The 22,054-nt window shown below is 38.6% G+C and overlaps 1 protein-coding gene across 2 annotated transcripts in view; it reads left to right on the top strand.

Annotated features, from left to right (window-relative positions):
* LOC125310257 (cyclic nucleotide-gated olfactory channel-like) overlaps positions 1–22,054 on the top strand; it is a 187,679-nt gene that overhangs the window by 120,537 nt on the left and 45,088 nt on the right. The window contains exon 17 of one of the 2 annotated variants that reach the window (XM_048267502.1): positions 6,163–7,647. The exons of the other annotated variant lie outside the window; for it this stretch is intronic. Within the exon in view, the coding sequence (XP_048123459.1) occupies positions 6,163–6,213 (51 nt within the window). The 3' untranslated portion in view covers positions 6,214–7,647. Of the gene's footprint in view, positions 1–6,162; positions 7,648–22,054 lie in introns of those variants that run through there. 2 annotated transcript variants of the gene reach the window in all.

The raw sequence follows: 22,054 nt of genomic DNA, 5'->3' as shown, positions 1-22,054 counted from the left end.
AGTATACCAAGTACTATGTTATGCGGCTGAATTGGAACATCTACTATCAAAAATTGCTTTATTGACCCAATTACCTTTTCCCAATAGGGTTTTAATCTGTCACATGTATAAAAAATGTGTGTGTGGTCTGCATCGCTATTCCCACAATTTCTCCAACAACTGGGGGTAGACTCTTTATATTTTATTAAGTGTGCTTGCAAAGCAGCACACTTATTGTTCTTCTTAAGTTTTATTATTATTCCCGTCTCCCTAATTTTTTGTCAGCTCTAGCGCCTAGGCCCTTTCAGACAGAGACACCGTTCCAAACGTCCGGTCAGTACCGGTGTAAGTTGCACGCGAAGATGACGTCAGGTGGGCGTGTCGTTCATCTGCCATATTGGATTGAACAGAAAGCGAAACTAAATTTTCACAGGTCACAAATTTGATCCGAACGCCACGAAACTTGACGTACATTATCCTTGGACCAAGCCTCACAAAAGTTACCAGAAGGATTTTTGATTTTCTAAAATGTTTGCCCGTCACAGCCAAACAAAATCGGCGGCGAAGCTCCGAAACAGGAAGTCGTCCATATCTCAGGAACACTGTCACATCGATACCAAGTTTTGTATATGAACTGGGGACTCCAATGTGAGGGTGCATAAGCTAAAAAAGTTTCCAGCATTTTGCAAACCACCCACAGGTATTTGGTTACTCTCACCATTCACCTTTGCACCATTCACCTTCTATCACATGCCTTCCAAGTATGCTCAATGTCTCTGGGCAGCCACAATGTCTCCGGGCAACCTTGCCCAATCATGAAATCCTGGCTCTGCCATGGGGTAGTATGGACTTACGAACTGAAGTAGCAAGGAGAACATTAGGTATTTATAGCTGACGTAGTACAGTTATTTTCACATTGATGGTATTCAAATGTATTTTTTCATTATTGTTAAATATGATGGGAGAGTATTATTAAAAATGTTACAAGTATGCAAATGCATATGTTTACAGGCATTTAGGTTTTACTGTGTTGTTTTGTTGTAAAGACATGCAAGGCATTCTGGGCCATGTAATGAACAGTGGTCGGCAGCACTCCACACGTATTAATATGAATAGGTGTTTCTGTAAACCTAGGGACAATAAACAGCTATCTCTGTTACAAAAACAAGCTGGTAATCGCTCATTCCCTTGAAGAGGAAACTATGATAAAAAGATTGTTTTCCTAAAAGCATGGTGTTGACAAAAGAATAAGCCACGTTAGAAAAGCAAAAGAAATGCCACGTTAATCTTAAATAGCCTACATCTGAACGCTAGGTGGCAACGTTGTATTATTTCCCTAAATGCGGTGGAATTAGTGTGAGCTTCACAAGGAAGGAAGGTGCAAATATTATGTAATTTATCATGGTAAATTATTGGAAATGTTATTTCTTGTTTATTCTAATTGCAAACCACACACATCCATTCGTAATCACACATACACATTTAATACTGGAAGACTCTCATTTTGTTTATTTGATGTTGCCTAGCAACTGGAACAGACTTAAGGGCAGGGGTGGGCAAACTTTTTGGCTGAAGGGCCACACTGGGTTTTGAAAATTGGCCGGGAAAACACAAAAAAAAAAAAAATCCATTTTTTATAGCCTATAATTTAGTATGACAAAATATTTATGTTAAAATATTAATTGCTTAAAAATACTGCTAATTGTATGCTGTTTAACAAATGTATAAATTGTGCACTGTCGCTTTAAGACGCTTTAATTCACGTTTATTTCTCAATGATCTTCTGCCTGCTACGGTATGGCCCTCTTACACTTTTTAAATGGTCAGTAGTGGGAACTACTGCTGCCTTCATGATTTCCTTTTAAAAGTTTCTTATAAGAAGGAGATATCAATTATCAACAATGACAAGCCAGCTGGAACCTGCGGCTCTCTCTCCTCATTGAGTGCAGGCGCGTTCCCAATTAAATAGATCGCATGTTCACGTTAGATCTGCTGCAAAGGAGATAACTAAGAGTTAACTTAGTTTAACATGATGTTTTGACATTGACATTGTAAACGTTCTCTAAGGAGAGTGAAAAGCAGTTTGCAGTAAAGCTAACCAACGTCGTCTCTATCGCAGGAAAAAAATAGCGAGCAGCCTGATAACCAAATGAAATGCTCAGCGGGCCGGAGTTTGCCCACCCCTGTTTTAGGGCAAAGATTCTAGAACAGAGCTTCAGAGAGACACGTTTTGAGTTCGTGGCCAAGTACCTATTTCGGTTTCCATGTGTATGTGCTGGATGGTGTGCTTCCTTTATGAAAGTAAGTGTTTTATAGAGTTACATACATAATGAGTCATGTTGTAGTGGTCCGCATAAATGTGCCCCTTCTGTTATTAGAATGCTAAGCGGAGATTTAACATCATTAATTTCTTGTGTGGCTAGAAGCTAGCTAGCTAGGTCATAGGGAGGAGATGTTGCTGTAACATTATGGGATTTATGTTGCTTAGCGTAATGCCATGGTCATTTGATATGAGATGCTTGTACTCGTAACTTCGTCACTCGTAACTGTATCGTAACACCCCCAATTATCACCACTTTTGTTCAGAAATTCTAAAACAACGATGTTTTTTAACACTTCAAAATAACATTTACTTAATGAACCTTACATTTTTCAGTAGCCAAAGTTGTGTAGATTTGAACAAAATCTGGTTTGGTTCCTAACTGGAGCATTTACTGCCTGAAATATCGATTTTGTTTACCCATTTCCGGAGTTATAGTGCTGGCCTGATGGGTCGCCCTATTTACACCGTTTCAGCGGCACATGGGCCGGTTAGACCCGATAATTCTCGTCGTGAAATTAAAATTCCACTGGAGCTCCAAGCGGTTGTGTACACGCAGCCTTACAACACTGTTTACAGCTCCTCGAGTCACGGTAAAATGTCATTTTTGGTACATAGCTATTTAGATACATAGCAATTTTGGTACATAGCAATTTAGATACACCTATGTTGTGCGTGGTTGCGTTTCTATAGGAGTCCACTGTCTTGGTTTGTATAGAAATGGATATTAAGTGACACATACACGCAAGACGGTGGAAATACGGGACCGGTGGAAATAGGGGGAGTTACGATAGGTCTCCTATTTTTTTTTACTAAGAGTAATTCAGGAAGCATTTTAGCCCTAAAAGTAGCGCCTGAGTCTGTGACAGCTTAAGCGAGGACTCCTAATAAGACCGATTCACAATGTTTTGTGGTGGCATTTCACGTTGCGATGTTTTGAAATGCATCTAACAATCACGAGGAAACAATTTTGCATTGTAGGCACCACCAACAACAACCAAAACTAGCCTACTCATTATTTACATGTACATTAAATGTAACGTTTCATTGTGAATCAAATTAAAAGAGTCTCCTCTTTGCAAACGTTGGCATAGGCATATGGTGACAGATTAATTTAATAATGTTGCTCGTGAATCACGGTGGCCTTGAATGAAGTGGCCACTTCTTAGCGGGACTCACTGTATGGAAGTAGGCTAAGTAAAATAGAGATGTTTAAAATAAGATAAAGTTAGGATATGCCCGGCTTGACAGCGGCAGAGATAACTGGCCTTTGGCCATAGCAACCATCCATTTAGAACGACTGGCCTTCATAGCAACCAAGGATCTTAGCTGTGATTCATGTAGCTACAGTATGCATGCAATGTGTGCAATGTAGACAGTAGAATACAGTTAATTTACAGAAGGTGGTTTAGAGTAATATGAATTATATGTGCAGTGTATTAGCAGTATCTCATACAATAAGTAGAATAATGTATGTAGATGTAGCAGTAACATTATAATAGTAGAAATAATAATATAGATATATGCAGTAACAGAATATAATAAAACAGAATAAATATGGATATTCAATATGACAAATATATAACAGATATGTACATAACATAGCTATGTGCAGTGTGGAAACAGTGTCATTGTAGTGCAGAAACAACATTATAAGAGTAGTAAGAATAAGTCTATGTGCAGGATGAATAGTATAAAGATCAGTAGAATAACTATCTATAAATGTAATTACAGTAGGCCTATGTACATTTGTAAATAAATAGAAAACTATGGGTGAGAGGGATAAATTAATTTAATTTAATCGTAAAAGTAAATTGCATTCAATTAAATTGCATTAAAAATCTTTCCAGTAGGCTTTAATGTCACGCAAAAAGTACAACCAAAGCTGAGCTTGATCAACTAGAACGTCTAAAGAACCAGAACTTGAGTGTAGTTTTTTGCTGGGTCCCAGGCCATGTTCTCTGAGGTCTGAGGGGAAATGAGAAAGTGGACAGTGCTGCCAAGCAAGCCCTCAGTGAAGAAGTCACAGAATGTCAAATCCCTGCCCCAGACCTTAAACCTATACTGAACTCTTACATCTCAGATAAGTGGCAATCTGAATGGGATTAATGTACCAACAACAAGCAAGGAATGTGAATTTTGGCACATTTTCATGATCCACTGGGTGGTTACTCCTATTGTGGCTATTAGAGACATGCGTTCATGAGTATCCAGCTACATTCAATGAGTTAAGTAAAATACATTCACACACACAAAAAAAAACATCACTAATGTTGTGGGCATTCCTTTATTCTGAGCTACATCAATAGGCTCTCAAAACAATCCCAAACAGACATAAGGTCTTTATAGAGCAAATCCATATAGATTATTTGTCAAATAAACCAGTAAAACAGAATTAGGGGATGGAATATATAACATTCACACTCATAGCTCATATTTTTAAAATAAATCAGTGAAAAAGTATCCTGACAAACAAGCAGCATTTCAATGCCTTAGTCATATTTCATAATTTCAAATTTTTCTCTAGGTTACCTGATAGCCCAGTTTGAGAGGTGCAAGACACATCACATTATTTATTTTTGCAGCCAATCACTGCTGTTGTTTTATTTTATTGATTTGATTTTAGTCATAGAAGCTAAATTCGAAGGCAGGCCACAGGTAAAATCCAACGAACCGCATTCACCCCGCAAGGCAATAGTTGAATAGAGCTTTTGAGGCATTGCCACTGCTCCAACACTGAAAGGCACTGTTAGAATGCTTGGATCAAGCCAGGTTCAGCATAGCGTATGTCACTGTCTGCTCACGTTGGTGACCGGACCAGGGCAAGCACACTTTCGCAGTTCCCGCCAGAAATGCAGTCTAGTTGTTGATGGTGTCCTAAAATATCTTATGTTCACTTTCCAAGCGAATTCCTGCCAGTATATGGATTTCAGGTGTTTATAAATTCCTTTAAAGCTCTGTTCCCATTCCTTCTCCAAGATAAGTTTTTTTTTAATTCATCCTCCCACTTCTCTTTAATATAATTTGTTACCTTTTCTTCATTCTGTTGCAATATTCGGTAAATTTGTCCGGTTATATTCTTTATACTTTCATTTTCAATTACTCTTAATATTCCCCTTACAAAGGGGTGGATCTCATTTAAAGTTGCTATTTGTATATTTTTGTTTGCATAACTTCTTACCTGCAGGTATCTGTAAAAGTGGCTCCTGGGCAATTGATATCTTCTTTCTATGTTTTCAAAAGATTCAAAACCTTGTTCATCATACATCTGATAGAATCGTAGAAGACCTTTACTTTCCCAGGGCCGATTTTTGGTCCCAGTCCGCCCCTGACAACGCACATCACACACCAATCCTGAACAATCTATTGAGATGAGGTTGTGACGTCTAAGTGTAGACGAGAAGAAGTGAACTTTCAGTTCAAAAGCAGCGGTAGCATTTCTATCTATGGGTACCATAGGCAAGTGTTGTTTAACAATGAGCTAGGTTAATAGATGGAGGCAGTTCTGATTTGGTTACATGAAACGAAAAACGAAATGAAATACAGGAGATCTTAAAATTAAAGTTACAACGATATCCGTACATTAGGCTGAAGGACTAGCCTACTGTCAATGTCTATGTCCACGTCCGACTGTTTCGAAACGACAGCGTAAATGCTCACATCTCACTCTCCACACATGCTTTTCTCGTGCTAAATGTTCGTCTATGCTTCCCTCCCGATTGATTTTTAAATTTATGAGATCTGGGCATTGAGGCAGATTAGACTACTGTCTATGGTCCTCTCTGGCTCTCAACGAAGGCAGTCACATTTTCTCTCCCTCCCCTCCCTTTATCTTCCCTGCTGTGCTCCTTTGTCTTATGTAGTCTACTGTCTCATACTTTGAGAGACTCTCTCTGCACTGCTCTCCAAACTAAAAATCATGGATTTGATCAACTGGTCTCTCAACGCAATTGACACCATCTTCTCGACGAGAAGCTTGGGTTCGGGGGAACCTGACTGCCCTGCCGGAACGTTCGCAGCTGGCTACTCGATGGACGCGTGGGAGAAGTGGCGGGTCGTGTGCCTGGCGGCTCTTTCCGTGGAGGACATTGAAGATATCTACCTATTCGGAACCATGATAACAGGTCTTATGCTGATTGGATTAGGCATTGCCCTGGTTTATCGAGGAACTCAAAAAACGGTGACAGCTGTTCAAAGCCCGTAAGGCTGCCCGTCATGATTGAAGCAGTGGGCAGAGCTGTCGGCACCCAGACTGGGACTATCAAGCATTTGATGGATACCAGGATGGATCTGACGGATGCTAGGTTGGATACTAGGTTGGATAACATCATGGAGAAGCTCACTGCTTTACAAAGGCAATTGGACCAGAATGGACTAAGAGGGTAGTCGTGTAAATTGGAATGCGGCTACCCGCCCCAAGACCAAACAACTACAATCTTATCTGCTTTCGGCCCCCTTCAACCAGCACTGGCCTCGGCCAAGGCCGCTGCTGGAAAAACAAATTTCCCGGAAGAGCACTGCAGCGAGACGCTCTTGCAGTCCTTTCCCCACTTCCTACAGACACCTGCTGATTGTGGACTCTGTCTGGGACATGACCAAGGCTGTCTCCATAGCAACTTGCTGTGTTATCACTTTGACAATCCTGTGGACTGAGGCACTAAGATTGTGGTACCAGGCGGAGCGACTCACCAGGCCTACACATACATCTAACACATATGGGTCAATGACGGATAAGGTTTTTCAACTGGCCAAATTTAAAATTCTAAAAATAAGAATTTCTGTTTCAATTGTTCAAACATAAAGAATGTTGGGTATATGAAAATCCATATTAAAATTTCAAGTAATGTGATTTTAGTGTTTTTTCATGAGAATGAATTGGTTGCGGCCTTAAAAAATGTCATGTGGTGCGAACATAGATTATCTTAAAATTAAATGTATTTCCTTAACATGCTTAAAAGTTTGTTTACAAGTTCTTAATAATATGAACTGTTTAGAAACAAAGTATTTACATTTCTTTACTTTTTGTGAATATTGGACTGATATTTTTGTTCTATACGGTCATTGTCACCTTATAAAATATATTTAGAACCCTTATTTTTCCTGTAAGTTTTATAAAACTGATGGAAAAGTCTGAAAAATAGCATTGACTTAAACGTACTATATGACTGATTAATAATTTAACCACAGAAATTTTATTTTTCATTTTGAATTTAACACAGTTATTGCTATTATTGGTTGCACCACATGATGAGTGGTCGCACCAAATGACTCAAGGATCTCATATTGTTAAAAATATAAGTAGAGAGATTAATAAACTGTTATATTTTCATTTCATGAGGGTAATATAGTGCTTGCAAAGCAAAAAAAAAACAATTAAATAAAAAAATAAAAGTTTTACACAAGTAAAAGATTTTTAAGTTGCTAATGATGTTGAACATGTCCATATATTGGTAAAGGTATAAAAAGATAAGCTTTGTGAGGGCATTTGAAATATAGAAGGTGATGAAAACAAACACACATAGAAAGAAACAAATAAGTGCAGACAGCTTAAAGGGAGAAAAGGAGGTAAAAGTGTGTGAGTGATCGAGGGGGATAAACAGAAGAAATTCAGGATAAAGTGAATGGGATTTAGCAGATGATTTTAAGAGATGGGGCAGGAGAAGATATTAAGATAGACAAAAGTGCATGGTTGGATGGAAAGGAAGAGATAATAAAAGATAAAGAAATTAAAAGATAGACAGACAGACAGACAGACTAACAATGGCAGAATGAAAGCTTTTTTGAGTAAAAGAGTGAGACATAGAAGTTAGGCTAACTACATGGGGAGGCTAGAAGACAGACAGATGATGGATAAAGAAAGATAGATAGTATTATAGATAGGTAGTGTGATAGATTGATAGTGTGATAGATAGCATGATTGTGCGATAGATAGTGATCTGTGATTGATAGTGTGTTAGTGGGATAGTTAGCGTGATAGATATATTGTGATAGATACAGCGATGAAGAAAGTAATAGGCCTAGTGTTTAACAGATAGAGATAGAGAGAGAGAGTGAGTGTGTGTATGTGTGTGTGTGAGAGAGAGTTTGCACACACACACATACAAAATGTGTGTGTGTGAGTGTGTGTGAGAGAGTGTGAGAGAGAGAAAGTGATACAGAAATGAAATGGGGAAGTTTTCAGAGCAAACAAACTTACACAAAAAAAGATGATTAAACAAATTTGATGATGTTGCCCAATCATCACTAATAATATAACAAATAAAAACAATAAAATAATGTGAAACAAAACAAAAATAATGGTAATAAAATGCTATATTACAGTGTTAACGCCCCTCACCGCCACATACATAGTGATAGCCTATTTTTATGATGTTGATAATAAGTGAAATATATCTTTCTTGCTGAACAGAACACAGTGGGAGGGATAAATGATTAATAAATGTGCATTTACCAAAGTAACCTTACATGTAAAATGATTTTTATTTACATTTTTGTCATTATAATGTACTAAGAGTAAATGTAAACGTTTTTTTCTGAAATCTTTGAAAATGTACTCTGAATGTTTAAAAATTGATTCCATATAACACTAAAATAAATTGCATAGGCATATAAATCCTAAATTAAATGTAAAACCACACAAAAAAGCATTTTGTAATAGTCGCACCACATGATGTTTGGTCGCACCACATGACATTTTCAACTTGAGATCAAATTTATATAATTATAAGAGATAACTAGAAAATGTAATTTCGAGGAAATTACCAGTGCATGAAAATATAAACATATATATTAACATAAAATGCAAAACAAACTTTTCTTTGATAACAGCTGGCAGAAGTCATAGTTGATAACAACTGACAGTTGAAATGGCTGAACAGTTAAATAGTTGAGTAGTTTAAATAGTTATTATATAAATAGTAATTATTTAATAGTGAATTATTTTAGTGAGGACATTTATTTTGAAACAGTTGTGGGCAGAGGAAATAGTTGAACAGGATCTGTAGAGCCAGATTGTATGTTTAAAGCCTGAGACAGAGTATAGTTTAAAAGTTAAATATAGATAGTGTAATGGATGTTGATAGACAGAAAGTTGAATGGATGTTGATAGGCAGATTGTTTAATGAATGTTGATGGGATAGTTTAATGGGTAGATGAGTGAATGGTTTGAAGAGGATGAATGGATAGAAAGTTGGATGGAATGTGCCTTATATCCTTGTAGAATGGAGATACACAGAGAGAGTTGGCCTAATTGAGCAGAAAGCAGTTGATACAGGTGCAATCAGTTTAACTAGCTTTTTGATGGGACCTAGTTGAGCAGCTGGAAGTTGATACAGGTGCAAATCAAGTTAATTAGCCCATTATGATGTCATAGTCCCCATACAAAGTCTATGGGGAAAAATAAGCTTGTTTTTTATTAATATCTCAAAAAGTATAAAGTTTACAAAAGTGAAAAATACTTTCCTCAAGTCTCCTTTTCATGACCTACGTTACAAAGTTTGAACGAAGTTTCTACGTTAAACGGTTGAAGCTGAATTAGACGCAGAAATTTGGTGGGAAGAATAATAATAAGAAGAAGAAGACTTCGGATAACAGAACAGTGCATTTTCATGCACTGTAATTACAAACTTGTTTGCTGCCCCAATGGGTGCCTGGCACACTAGTTTATGAATGCAACTTAAGATCTTTGAATTAATTTTAAAAGAAAAGTCTCAAAATGGCAGTTTCTTGATGGTTGCACCAGATGATATTTGATTAAGTTGACATCTTCGGACAAAGTTTGTTTGTATAATAGGATGGACAAAAAAAATAAAAAATGCTGTGTCATTTTCTACAGAGGTACAAAACAGTTTTGAAAAAATGCTAGATAGAGCAGAACGCACATTTGAATAGATTCAGTGTAATTTTAAAGAAGTTTCCCAAACAGCAGTCATGGTCGGACAGTCGCACCACGTGATATTTTGATACTTCACATAAGAGAAAAAATAAAAATACCTAAAGATTTTTCAAAAGGTAAAGTGGTTACAAATATGGGAGTGCTCCCACATATATATGGTGTGTCTGCAGGCATTCAAACCTTTTATAAACGTAAAAAATGCTGTTGGACAGAAAATCTAGACGTCACGTCATTGACCCATATACAGACATGCAGTCATCTCTGCTCCACACTGACCTCGTGTCTAGACGAGCTGTGCCCTCTTACCACAAGGCCAGCTCGATCCAAACATTCTCATCCATGGCTAAATGATACCCTCCGATCGCAGCGCACCAAACTCAGAGCCACGGAGAGGAAATGGCACAAATCCAAACTAGCTGACGACCTCAAAAACTACCAGACACTCCTGACCTCCTTCTCAGCCAGCATCACTGCTGCTAAGACGGCTTTCTACAATGACAAAATCAACAGCGCTACAGACACACGAAAACTTTTCTCAAGCTTCAAATCGCTACTCAACCCTCAGCTGCCTCCTCCTCCATCCAGCCTTACTGCAGATACCCTCGCCTCATTTTTTACAAACAAAGTGGCGGCAATCAGCAGTCAATTCTCTACATGCCCACTCAACGATCTGACTCAGATACCGCGACTCCTACAACCTCTAGGGACTGCTGGAACATCTTTTTCAGCATTCACGCCTCTCCGAGAGTGTAGTGTCCAGACTCCTGAAATGCAGCCGTCCTACCACATGCTCGCTGGACCCTATACCTACGAGCCTACTTCAGTCCATCAGCCCGACCATCGCTCCAGCTATCACACATGTGATCAATGCCTCGCTAACCTCCGCACATTTCCAACAGCTGCTCAAAATGGCCCGGTAACACCGTTACTTAAGAAAGCTTCTCTCAACCCTGCTCAAGTCGAGAACTACCGCCCCTGTCTCACTACTGCCTTTCCTATCCAAAGGCATTGAACGAAAGCAGTCTCCAAACAGGCCTCTGACTTCCTTTCACAGAACAACCTTCTGGATCCAAATCAGTCTGGGTTCAAAAGCGGCCACTCTACCCAAACGGCTCTGCTGTCTGTAACAGAAGCCTTAAAAGAAGCCAGGGCGACCGCCGGTCATCAGTACTCATTCTGCTTGACTTATCGGTTGCCTTTGACACGGTTAATCACCGTGATCCTTCTCTCTATACTCGCTGACATGGGAATCTCCGGTTCTGCTCTCTCCTGGTTTGAATCCTACCTCACAGGACGCTCGTTTAACGTATCATGGCTTGGTCAGCTATCTGCACCTCACCATCTCACCACAGGGGTCCCCCAGGGCTCAGTGCTGGGCCCCCTCCTCTTTGCTATCTACACCACCTCCTTGGGACAGATTATCCGTTCGCGACGGCTTCTCATACCACTGCTATGCAGACGACACACAGCTCTATCTATCCTTTCCACCTGATGACCCCTTGGTTTCAGCACGGATCTCGGATTGCCTTTCAGATATAGCTACATGGATGAAGGCACACCACCTCCAGCTGAACCTCTCAAAGACTGAACTGCTGGTCATCCCAGCTAAACCTACCATACACCACGACATCAACATCAAATTTGACTCCCTGTCTGTTTCAACCGACCAGGACTGTAAGAAATCTAGGAGTTGTTCTCGACAACCAACTAAACTTTCAGATCATGTTGCCTCAGTCGCCCGGTCATGCCGTTTCAAGACTCTACAACATAATGGAAAATCAGGACTTACTTGACTCAAGATGCTACCCAACTTCTGGTTCAGGCAATAGTCATCTCACTCACTCGACTACTGCAATTCCTCCTGACAGGTCTCCCAGCCCGCGAGTGAAACCACTTCAGATGATCCAGAACGCGGGCGCCTGGTCTACAACCAACCCAAAGGGCACATGTTACCCCGCTGCTCATCCAGCTACACTGGCTACCTATGGCTGCCCGCATCAAATTCAAGTCTCTCTGGCTTCCAGCCGAGACACAGAAACGATGGCAGCATAGCGGAACAGCTCCCGAGTAATCTAACATTTCCCATGCCTCTAAACTTCGAATTGTCTATATGAATGTTAAATATTGAGTAGAGGGCAAGGATGTCAGCTAGGGGTAAAAAGATGGCAAAGAAATAAAAACTCAAGGCAAACGGGAACGCGAAAAGTGGAATGTTAACACGGCTAGCCCTGACTTAAGAACCCATGGCTAATCTAAGTCTAATCCTTCAAGAGTTAAGAGATTTTCGACAGGACAATAAATCTCAACTAGAGGAAATCAAAGGAGAAATAACTAAAACCAACACTAGACTGGAGGAGGCCGAAGACCGAATAGAAAAGGCAGAAGAAAGATTACAAAATGTAGAGGGTGTTATGTCCGAAATGCTTAAACTCTACGCACAAATGGAAGCTAAATTAACCGAGCAAGAGAGCCGCTCACGACGAGAAAACATGCGCCTATATGGGATTCCTGAAGGGGCCGAAAAGGACAGTGCATCGGTGGTGGAGTTTGTAGAAAAACTGCTGAGGGATAATCTTGATATAGTAGATACAACAACTCTACAAATTGAGAGAGCCCATCGCTCACTAGGACCTAAGCCACCGTCACAGGCACAGCCAAGGTCAATCGTGAAATTCGCCAGCTTTCGAACCAAAGAGACTATACTTCGCAATGCATGGCAAAAGAAGGGCCTGATGTTGGAAGGAAACCGAATTAATGTTGACAACGATTATCCACCGCGAATTCTACAAAGGCGAAAGGAGTATGCAGAAGTTAGAAAAGTTCTCAAGGATCGAGACATCAAGTTTCAAACGTTGTTCCCTGCCCGGCTAAAAGTGAAAAACCAGGAAGGAGAAAAGATATATGAGACCGTGGAAGAGGCAACGAAAGACCTGGCCAAGAGGGGATTTAACATCGTGCCTGTCAAGCCACCTGAAACAATGATGGAGCGCCTTCAGAAATTAAGTTGGCAGAGAAGCGGACGAGGCCGACAGGGGAATGGCATTAGTACTGGTGGTACCACGCTCTACAAAGAGCGGCTGCAAGCATTTCGAAGAGATTCTTCACCTCAAAATGACTCTGGTTAGTAGCATAAGATAAACGGGTTTTCCAATCGACCCAACCCCCGGCCTTGGAATGGTGAGTTTTGATTATTTGATTGTTTAGCCTATAATAGAGCAATGTGACTTTATAGACGTCCTAGCGACGCTATATTTCCACAAGAATCGGGACAATTATGGGCATGGAACTCTGCTATGCGGACACTCCCGAGGGCCCTCCCACTCATCGAGAGGGAGGCTTTCCCTCGAAGCTACCTATTATTATCTGGTGCAGGGTCACAAGTGAGACCCATACCGTGGAAGACGTCCTTATGTTTTTATTTCTCTATTTTGTTAAGTGTTCACAATTTGTTTGTTTACAGCTGTTCTGTGCTGTAAAGGGGAAGTTTATCATTCAAATGCAGGACATAACAATTTATGTAAGCCTTAATGCAAAGCATAAGATTAGCCACATATAATGTTAACGGTTTAAATAACCCAGTCAAAAGAGGGAAAATTTTGTCAAAACTCAAGAAAGACAAGGTCCATATAGCATACCTCCAAGAAACCCATCTAAATGCCTTTGAACATGCCAAACTAAACAGAATGGGTATTAAATATGTATTTTCATCATCTGATAAATCTGGACATAAAAGAGGAGTAGCCATATTGGTAGCAAGAGGAGTAATTTATGAACACATGTCAGAATTCACTGATACAGAAGGCAGATATGTGATGATAATAGGCAAACTAGAAGGGATCATTGTAAGCTTCCTTAATGTGTACGCGCCTCCTGGTAGTGGATGGGCGTTTTACAGGAAAATATTTGACTGGATGGCAACAAAAGCACAAGGGGTTGTAATCTGTGGTGGGGACTTTAATGTACACTTAAACCCTAAACTAGATGTTTCAACTGGCAAGTCAGAGACAAAACTTATAAGTAGAAAGATGATTGCCTTGATGAAAGAACTGGGCATTGTAGATATTTGGAGAGAACTAAATCCTGTTAGCCGAGATTATACTTACTACTCCCCGCCACATGCGGTATACACTAGAATAGATTACTTTTTTACTTTTTGTAGAGACCTACATAAAATTGAAAGGTGTGATATAGGCACAATCACTCTTTCAGACCATAGCCCTGTATTTATATCTCTGTCAATGAACAAAGAGCAAAGGTCTACACTATGGAGATTGAATAACAAATATATTGAACAATTCAGACACCAAGGAGTATCTAATAGCAGAAATAAACACATTTTTTGACCTAAATGATAATGGGGAAGTGACACCAGATATCCTCTGGGATACATTCAAAGCAGTTATGAGGGGTAAAATTATTGCCACTACCTCATTGATGAAAAAACTTAGAAGACAAAAGCTACAAGACCTTGAGACCAAATTAAAGCATTTACAAAGGGTTCACAGAGATACATTAGATGAAAGGGTGAAACAGGAAATAAAAGAAGTAAGAAATGAGATAGAGGAAATGAGCACACAGGAAATACAAAAGAAATTAATATTTCTAAAACAACGTTATTATGAGGCCGGAGGAAAGGCAATTAAGCTTCTGGCATATAAACTAAAAAAGCAGCAAGCAGACAATACAATTTTCAAAATCAGAAACCCAGAATCTGGGATAATTGAACACAGACTGGAACAAATCCAACAAAGCTTTGAAAATTTTTACAAAACGCTCTATTCTCAGCAATATATTGACAATTCTCATCACATTGACTCATTTTTGAATTCAATTTGATTTACCCTCTATTTCTAAAGAACAAAATGAACAATTAGCATCAGAAATAACAACCGAGGAATTAAATGCAGCCATCTCTAGGTTGAAAGTTTTTAACAAGTCACCAGGCCCAGACGGGTTCACTGCGGAGTGGTACAAATCTCTGCAAGTGCAGCTACTCCCAATATTACTGCAGACGATAACTGATTCTAAAAGAAAACAAAATTCCACCCTCTTGAAGGAAGCTATAATTTCATTGATTCCTAAGGAAGGGAAAGACAAACTTGATTGTGGAAGTTTTCGTCCCTATTAGCATTACTAAATATAGACTATAAATTATTTACATCAATACTAGCACATAGAATAGACAAAATTTTACCTAAAATAATTAATACAGACCAGACTGGTTTTATAAGACAAAGGCAAACACAAGATAATTTGAGAAGAACCCTCCACATTATTAATCACATTGTACAACAAGACACAGAGGCGATGCTTGTAAGTTTAGATGCAGAAAAGGCCTTTGACTCTGTCAGGTGGGCTTTTCTTTATAAAGTACTTTCAAAATTTGGCTTTCACAAACTGATCATTGACACATTCCAAGCTCTATATGATAGTCCTTCTGCCAGGATTAAAGTTAATGGTGCCCTTTCAAAGGCATTCATCCTGAACGTGGAACAAGACAGGGTTGTCCAGCCTCACCCTTGCTTTTTGCATTATTTCTTGAACCACTGAGTCATTGGATACTACAGAATTGTGCTATTAAAGGGATAAATATAAATTTTGAGGAACATAAACTAGCACTATTCATGGATGATGTCTTAGTCTACCTAACACAGCCGACTCAGACATTCCCTAAGCTAATGACTGCTTTAGAAAAATATGGGCTTCTTTTCAGGATATAAACTGAACGTTCAAAAGACGCAAGTGCTTACTTTTAATTATGATCCACCAAGTTCTTTAGTAGAGAAGTACCAACTAAGATGGGAGGCAGACCATATAATGATATATCTTGGTGTCAATCTACCAAAGGATATTTCAACACTGTCCACCTTGAACTATGGGCCGCTAAACACTAATATTAAGTCTGATATACAGAGATGGAGCCTCATTCCATTCTTAAGTCTTAATTCCAGGGTAGAATCTATAAGAATGAATGTGCTACCAAGATTATTATATCTCTTCCAGAGTCTCCCAGTAGAGATACCCATTAAACAGTTTTTGGAATGGGATAAAACGATATCAAGATTTCTGTGGCAGGGCAAAAAACCTAGGATTAGGTATAAAACCCTTCAATTACACAAAGATCGTGGAGGATTAGGTCTTCCTTGCTTGCGTGACTATTACCATGCAGCCCAATTAAGACCTCTAGTGTGCTGGTGCAACCCATCATATTCCGCAAGATGGAAAGATATAGAGAGCAATATGACCCACCCGATTCCTTTGGCAGCGATAATGACAGATGTTAGACGGATGAACAACATGATGGATAAAAACAACAACCCCTGGATTAAAACTACATTGAAGACATGGCAGAAGACAATAAAACTCTGCGATTTGGAACATACTCTAAAAATATTAAGATGGTGTGCATTTGACACCGATTTCTCTCCTAATAGTCTGGACTCTAGATTTAAGACTTGGATCAAAGTGGGCCTTACCAATTACCATACCTTTGTAAATAAAGGAACACTTAAGAGCTTTGATTTGTTACAGCAAGAGCATGGACTACAACGCCAAGATTTCTATAGGTACCTCCAGGTTAGACACTACTTTCAGGAAAATTTAACTAGGGCGTTAGAAGGGCAAGAGACAGGTCATTTGGAAGTATTCAAAGGAGCAACCAATTCATCATTATGCAAGAAGGTTGTATCTAGATTGTACCACAGGTTGCGCAAAGTTAGTCCTGATAATACTCTATATATTAAAGAGAAATGGGAAAGGGAAGGTAGTTTCTCAATATCTGTAGAAGAATGGGAAAATGTATGTATACTACAATGGGAAATAACATGTTCAAATACATGGCGAGAATATAGCTGGAAGAATTTGTCTAGATTTTTTTATAACACCACTACAACAACGAACACAAATACCTAGCACAGCCTGTTGGAGGGTATGTGGAACAAATGAGGCCAATCACTTTCATGTTTTCTGGGATTGTCCAGTACTAACTGCATACTGGCAGGAAATTCATTTCCACCTGGAAACGACCTTCAAAGTAAATATCCCATGCAGATTTGACACTTTATATTTAGGAAACATCCCATTTGATACATGGGATTACAGGGATAAAAAGTTGTTACTTATACTTCTGGTTGCATGCAAAAAAACAATATCAAGACGGTGGTTGAAACAAGAATCTCCTACAATTGGAGATTGGTTGGATGTGGTTCATTATATATACACTATGGAAAAATTATCCTACTCCCTCAAAATTCAGACTGACAAATTTTCTAGGATATGGTCTAAATGGACTGGGTATGTTGAACATATAGGCTTAAGATCACATTTTGTCTGGTAATTTTGTTTTTTGTAATTGTCTATGAATATGCATGTCCTTTTTCTCTCTTTCTTTTCTTTTAGAGAAGTGTAGTGAAACTCCCCCTATGTTCTAAATGTTTCTATTGTTAATTTTACACAAATGTACCAAAAAAAAAAAAAAAAAAAAAAAAAAAAAAAAAAACTTTGGGCCTGGGAAGAAATCTGATATTGACATGAGGATAAATAGGGCCTCAGATAGAAAAGCTATGTGGTTTCTTTTCTATTATATTTTATTTATTTTATTTTTTCCTTTCCCTTACTGATCCTCTGTACCAGGAATCTGTAAACCATATAACAAAACAGAAAGTATGTAAAAAAAAAAAAATGAATTCCTACATTGTTTTGAAACCTGTTGGCTTCAATAAAGATAAAATTTAAAAAAAAAAAAATTCAAGTCTCTAACGCTTGCCTACAAAGTAGTCTCCGGTTCTGCTCCCACCTACTTGAATGCCCTCATACAGACTTACACTACCTCCAGACCGGGCTGCATCTCCTCTGATCTAATCCACGCCTAGCTCTACCCACCGGGCGCTTCAAGCCAATCCAAACTTTTCTCATCTGTTGTTCCTCGTTGGTGGAACACACTGCCAGTTCCTACAAGGGCAGGGACATCCTTCTCCACTTTCAAAAAACTCCTGAAGACCCAGCTCTTTAGAGAACATCTACTCTCATAGCAACACTTACAACAAGTCTTACTGATCCTAGCACTCACCAGCCGTTTTAAACTGACAAGTACTGTTAAAAACAGCACTCACCGACGCACTTATTCTTACTGTACTCTAATGTTTCTTAAACTGTCCTAAAATTGTGAGAATTGTTCTAAAACTTACTGTTTACCATGTTGTTAGTCGCTTTGGTTAAAAAGCGTCAGCCAAATGTAATGTAATGTAATGTAATGTAATCATTCATATGGAGACATATCAGTGGCAGATTAAAACAAGCTAAATTTAGGCTATTTGGAAAATTAACTAAAGGCATGAAGCCATGCAAAAAGAGAAGTGTTTTTACAGTTTGTCCTGAAGAGTGGATAGGCAGAGGGGCCTTTCAAAGAAGACAGGGAAAGAAGAAGAGAGAATGATAAAGCCAAATAACAGGCCATGATGAATGCTCTGCATAATTCAATTGATGTACCCTATTTCGGTGTGTTGAAATGTTTGCATGCACACTTTTCCCTATGTGAAACTTAGTTGACTACTGGCAAGAATTCAAAACTACTTTCACCCCTGTTTTTACATGCAAATGTAAAATAGAAACCACTTGTGAATAACCAAGAATGTTTTAATGCGGATATAATTTGCAGGGATTGGACTGGTATGATTTATCCTAGCCTACTGCATCATACTGGCATGATTTAAAACATCACAGGGTGAAAGTGAGAATTCATGAAATCCTTTTGAGAAATTTAAAAAATATTGAGATACATATCATATATCTAGAAATAGACTATAAATATTGCAATATTCTTTTTTAGCCATATCGCCCAGCCCTGTGGTGACAGGTATGTGCCTCTATGGGAATTTAACATAGATGATTTTTAGATGATAAACACATTTAAAGTCAGTCTGTCTGGACACTTGGTTTGGGGTGTGAATCAAAAATTAAGTTTAGAAAGCTTTTTGGTCATGAAGACCACATTTGATGTGTATACCTCAGGGAGGAGGCTACAGGCATACATTTGAAAAAGAGGCTTCTGCTTTTAAAGCAGCACTAAATACAAATCGCTCTCAGGGTCCCCCTACAGTTGAGAGCAGTCTGTAGAAAAAGAGCTCAGAATCCCTGCTATCTATTTTGTACACTCAGTTTTTATTTTTGCCACTCAGTGATAGTAATCACTGTGCAAAGCATGGTTATAGCCAACACTAATTAATATGTCTGTCTACAGAAATCAATTTTAAATGTTCTACATAAAATGACATACGTTACACAGCATGAAATCTGCATGAATGGACAGACAACTAATCTGAACACTTGCATGTGCACCAAGCAGCGGAATATTCCACATTGGCAGCTTTCTGGGCCTAGCAAAAAAGCTACTACTACTAGCCTACTATCACTATCAAAAAGCCACTTCTACTAGCGGCCGGTCACTCATCTAAAATTTTCAGTGGTGTGTAACTCATACACAACGCATTTCATACCACATTATTACCGGCCATGCCCACAATGAGCAGGAACAGCGTAAAGTGAAAGTACTGTAAGGGGCTGTGATCGCACAGTTCAGATTACTGGAGGCAGGGCACATCCGCACAGCAAACCACCTTTACAAATAACTGGGGCTTTTGTCAAAAGCACAAAATACAAGCCATAGTAAAAGACTGAAGTTTTCTGATCATATACTTTTAATGAAAGGAATGGTTTCCATTGGGACTGAAGGAGCAAAAAAATCAGTGTTAGTGATCTAAATGATAGTGTTCGTTCGTGTTTGCCTAATGTTATCCTCGTGCACTACAAGAAGCTGATAGACTAGCTGTAACATGCTGATTTAAAAAAAAAAAAACAGGTGTATAGTGTTCTTACGTTAGATTAGCCATCTTGCCATAAGTTCTCTGAGAGGGGTGTGTCAAGTACGGGGCTTAAAGAAGCAGCGTGAATCAGTGAGTTGAAATTGTATGTATTTCCAAAAACCCTGTTTCTTAATGGAATGTGTCAAAATAATATTTTATTTTTGTGATTGTTTGGAGCCAAAATCAAGATTGAAATTGAAATTCGATTAATTGCACAGCCCTACTTCTGAGAGACTCTGCCCTCTCTGAGATGCTCTTTTTATACCCAATATAAAAGGCGCACCTTGCTGCAAAAACTGAGTCCTGTCTGATCGTTCAGCTTACAGTTTACAAAAAAAACCAGTAAAGAAATCACACACTAACCAAGGCTACCAGCTTTACCACTGAGGTAAACATGTTTGGCTTGAGGTTGCACACTGGCAAAAAAAAAAAAAAAAAAAAAAAAAAAAATATAAAATATATATATGTTAGAGCATGACAAAAAGTGTGTATCTGGGCGATTCTACCGAATTCGTGCAAATTTCTGTCCCAGACCCTAAAAATGTATTTAAAAAGCATTTATACAGAACAATGTTACATATTTATGAAGATCTTTTTATTATCTATTAAGAACTAAAACAATATTTGAGGTAGCATCAAGCTTAATATATATAAAATCATCATGTTTAGGGTACTTTCAATTGAGAGGTGGCTGTCCCAAACCCTAAGGCCTAAATGTCACCTTATGAAAAAAAATATGAAATAATTTTTGTAATTTTTTCCACGCATGTTTTTATACAGATTTTTTGAATACCTATGATAAAAGCAATCGAAAAAATATATTTATTGCATATCAATCATAAATCATTATGTAAAAAATGTTGTCCCGCATTTTTATGTCACAACCGAAACACTGTAAGGTTTAGCCCATAGGATGATAATGATTTTAGCCACACAGCTCCATTTTGGACCAGGAAGTGTGTGTGCATCCCTCTCTCTCTCATGGCCACATAGTGAGTAGATCAATCCAATCATTTTTGAGTAAATGCATTCAAAAGTCTCAAAATCAGCTGGTGACATTTAAGAACGTCACTACCGAGCACATATTTATTTCAATTAATCAAGTTGTTTTGGTTGTTTGTTTTGAAAATGTAGTTTTTATTTGTGTATAAATGTTCAGAACTGTGCTATCTAACCATGTGCTGACTAGCATCTTTGAGATAGGCTCAAAAATATACCTTTTCGTCACTACCGAAACAGTCACAACCGAAACATAAATTGAAGTTTCGGTTGTGACGAGATTGTTTCGGTAGTGACTAAATGGAACGCTAGGTCCTATATTTTGGTAAATCAGTGAAATTTCCAATTGCACATTTATATATATAAAATACATTTTAGCATATTTAAGACTAGGCCTACAACCTGAAATAAAAGTTTAATTTCAATGATTAAGCTAGTGCTATTCATGGGTTTCATCAGGTTCCTTTCCACAGGTGTATTAGTCAAGCACCATGCAGTCTGCATTCATAATCTAGGTGCTTGATTGTATACACCTGTGGAAAGGGACCTGATGATACCCATGAATAAAGAAACAAATTGCCAACATGTCTAAACATAAAGGAAAAAGTGGAGCAGAAAGACTGATAAAATTAAGGGCCCGTCCCAATACCTCCCCTATCCCTAGATTTTTGCCCTAACCCTCGTTTTTGCGCGTGCACGTGTAGGGCTAGGGTGTCCCATTACTTTAGGGAGCAAGGGGAAGTGCTATTTCCCCCTTAAAATCAACCCTCAAAATATAGCCAGGACCGATGCAAGCTTAAAACGAAGTGGGAGATGAAATTACCCAGGATACCGTGCGAGCTCAGCGAGCCGGCCAAATTTTTCATATATTTTCGCAAATAAGCATATTAAAATTTCAAAATATGTTGGAATATGTTAGTTTGATGCACATCTGATGGACTGTTGAGTTTTGAACACTAGAAAGTATTCGAAAATATCTCGAAACGATGTTCATGATATCTG

The sequence above is a fragment of the Alosa alosa genome, chromosome 2, assembly GCF_017589495.1.
Source record: "Alosa alosa isolate M-15738 ecotype Scorff River chromosome 2, AALO_Geno_1.1, whole genome shotgun sequence".
NCBI classification, from domain to species: Eukaryota; Metazoa; Chordata; class Actinopteri; order Clupeiformes; family Clupeidae; genus Alosa; species Alosa alosa.
This window is presented reverse-complemented; position numbering and strand designations above follow the sequence as displayed.